Below are 3,194 nucleotides of genomic sequence, written 5' to 3'. Positions count from 1 at the left end.
AGCGCCAGTCTGCTTCCAGCTCCAAATACTGTTCAGGCAGTTCTCTTAAATACAAAATACATCAACTAGTTCCTTGAACAGAAACTAGAACTTCAGTGCAGCCTTAACTTGGCCCATGGAGAGCAATTGCTGCTTCTGTTTATAACGAAAATTTGTTGTATTAACCTGTTTGTACAATGCTTTAAATTTCTGTGGCAAGTTAAGGGGAAAAAAAAAAGTTACAGCTGTTTCAGGAGCCATAATGTAAAACATCACTGCCATGTGTCCAGGCATAACTGTTAAATCTAATTGTAATAATAAAGGCAAGGAGCCCAACCTTATGATGGCTGTGACATTGTGCACTTAATCTTATCCATAGAACTGGATTATGTAGTTTTTAATTACAGCAAATGTATAGTACAACCATCTGAACTGAGAAGCAATTAAGTTACGCTGCTCATGAGTACATTAAGGGGTGGAAGGTTGCAGCAGCACTTGAATTACAGGGTGTAGTTACACCTGTGTAAAATATTCACCACATCAGAGCTTCTGAAGTGTCCTTGGGCACCACTTACTACTTTTGTATGAAACAAGTGGTCCTAATTCCCGCCCCCCCCACCCCCCCTCCTTCAAACTGTACATCCAAATCATTTATGGCTGCTGCTTGCAGCATTCAGGAGGAAGAGTTCATTGAAGTCTCCTCACTGTGTTTCACCCAAGCATCAGGTGTGCCCTGCTTCTAATCCTGCTACTTGGGTACAGCCCTAGATATTCTGACTGTGTGTGAAAAACAAACAGCAATTTGGAACAAGTACCAGCACAGAAAAACTTCTAATAGCTGCAAATTTATGTGATGAAGAAATCAGAAAGGAGGCTTCTGTTCTCCTTGCTAAGCCCTGACCCAAAGTTGTAGCTGAGTGGACCAACAGTGTGTCTTTAACTTGTTCTCACAGGTCTTCATACCAGATAAATATTCTTTATAATGTATCCTTGTAACGACTGGCAGTGTGGCTGCCTAACATGAGGATTGGTGCATTTGCAAGTGTTATATACCTTGATATTTTAATCTTTATTTATGCAGGGACTCAAACCAATAGTTTCCACTGAATCCCCAGCTCTGATTTTTGGGACAACAACTAAACTTGCTTCAGATTTACCAGCAACTGATTCTTTCTTGGGTAAAAACAAGGTGCCAGACCTACAGAAACTGTTTCAGGTAACGACAACTTTGAAAGTAACTTAAAGAAAACTGGAGAGTGGGACATATCTTTCCTTATTTTAATGTGGCTACTTTTGTCATTCTGCAATACCAAAATTATGTAAAGTCTGGTTAAGAAAGTGTCAAGTAGAGTAGAGTATAACCACTATACTTGTACTATACTACGACATATTTGCCTTGTATAAGAGAGAAATACAGAAAGTGGAAAGTCTAGTAACATTATCTGTCTTTTTGCTGGTTTCAGAAGGTGCTTATTACATTATTTGACTCTTGAAAGCACTTTCTGTCTGGGAGTCCAGGCATATGTCTTAAAGCAGATCTGGACAAGCAAAGCAGATCATTACTGTTTTGTGTATAATAATTTGAATATTACTGAAGCTGTTTATAATGCAGTATAAGAAGAACAGAGTGAAGTTTTCAAAGCCAGTTTGTTAGCTGTGCAATTTCTAAGTGTAGTAGGACTTTTCATAAAACAAATCAGTTAAGCTTTTTTTCAAAAAACCCATGAAGAACGTGCTTTATATAACATACCCTTGTCTCTCTTACATGCCACCTGCATTTGGAATGTGTCAGTCTGACTTGGTGAATAACCTTTTATACGTATCTTTTCACGTTCTTTTGTTAGTGACACTTTTCCCATCAAGGTCCTCTTTAGAAATATTTCAAGATACATTCTTTCTGCCTGCACTTAACAGCTTTGACTAATAAAATTAACTTGCCTTTGCATTTGTCTTGCTAAATGAAAAACACATAATACACCTGATTGTAGATAGTCTGTTTGTCAGGAGGTTTCCCTCATGGAAGTCTCTTTAATTTATCTGAGGTATCTTGTTCCATGTGGCCTTGGTACGTGTGTTCATTTCTTTGTTTGTTTTCTTTTGAAACTCTTCCCACAGAAAGCAGATGGACTGCCAGTACACCTGAAACGAGGAGTCCCAGATAAGCTGCTTTATCGGACCACTATGGCTCTAACAATAGGCGGGACTATCTACTGTCTGGTAGCACTGTACATGGCCTCACAACCAAGAAACCGAAAATAAATGAACCACGACTCATGGGACTCGAGACACTTCTCTGAAGGACCTCCTGCATGCATCTCTTGGCACTTGCTTTAATTCTGTGATCATACAGGCTTCATTATTCAGATAGAATTTCTTGGAGAAAATGTTTTTAATTTGGTTGCCTTCTGTGCTCTAGAAATCAACATAAACAGGCTTAAAGACATCATCTTACCATATGGTTGAAGCTTTGCATTTGTTGTCTTGCAGGAGGGTACGAACAGTTGGAGAAAGTTAAGCTTTTCTTTCCTTCCTTCCTTCCTTCCCTCCCCCAACTTAAACAATGTTAGAGATAGGACAGGACAACTATTTTGTGGGCTATGCTCCACATTCCTTAGTGGGAGGATGCTGCTCGTTTCCAAAACAGTAAAAAGCAAATAATTTAATTATTATAACATACTGGGAACCTGTTTCTGTCTTACACAACTCATTTTACATAAGCAGGTGGCAGTGAAACTTTTCCAAATGCCGGTGTATTATTAAATACTTGTACCTCTGGTGGTAGGACAAAGGGCATATCTCCTTGGAGTGTTTAAAGTGGATTTATTCCATAATGTTAGCATCACTGTATGCAGCGGAGTGCACCGATATTGTAGCATCAGTTATACCAGTTTTTGGACTTTCATTTGTGAAACTTACTGTGCAATAAAGATAACTACATGAATAATAAAGCAGGCAAGTCTTGAAAGTTTCAGACCACTTCAGCTGGCCTGGTAGCAAAATAAACATATTGGTACACTTTTGTTTAAGTTCAACTTGTAGATCTCAAACCAGGCAATTGATTCAACTACCTTACTGTAATCTTTTTGGGATGGCAATCCTCTTAAAATCCTCTCTCAGAACTCACTGGGTGTTGAACTATAATTTTTGGTGAACAGGTCACTGTCATAGCTCAGCTGCGTATTATTTTCAGTGCACGCACATATCTATTTATGTAC

General features: G+C 38.7%; 1 protein-coding gene across 1 annotated transcript; it reads left to right on the top strand.

Moving 5' to 3' along the window:
* Positions 1 to 1,060: 1,060 nt before the first annotated feature.
* COX7A2L (cytochrome c oxidase subunit 7A2 like) lies at positions 1,061 to 2,321 on the top strand (the record flags this gene model as incomplete). The annotated part of the gene is made up of 2 exons (XM_010162542.2): positions 1,061 to 1,195; positions 2,095 to 2,321. Coding segments are annotated over 2 exons (279 nt in total), but the record flags the coding sequence as incomplete, so codon positions are not given.
* Positions 2,322 to 3,194: the final 873 nt, after the last annotated feature.

The sequence above is a fragment of the Antrostomus carolinensis genome, unplaced genomic scaffold (genome assembly GCF_000700745.2).
Source record: "Antrostomus carolinensis isolate BGI_N321 unplaced genomic scaffold, ASM70074v2 scaffold3642, whole genome shotgun sequence".
Taxonomy (NCBI): Eukaryota; Metazoa; Chordata; class Aves; order Caprimulgiformes; family Caprimulgidae; genus Antrostomus; species Antrostomus carolinensis.
Note: the sequence above shows the minus strand (reverse complement) of the source record. Positions and strands in the feature narration are given on the sequence as shown.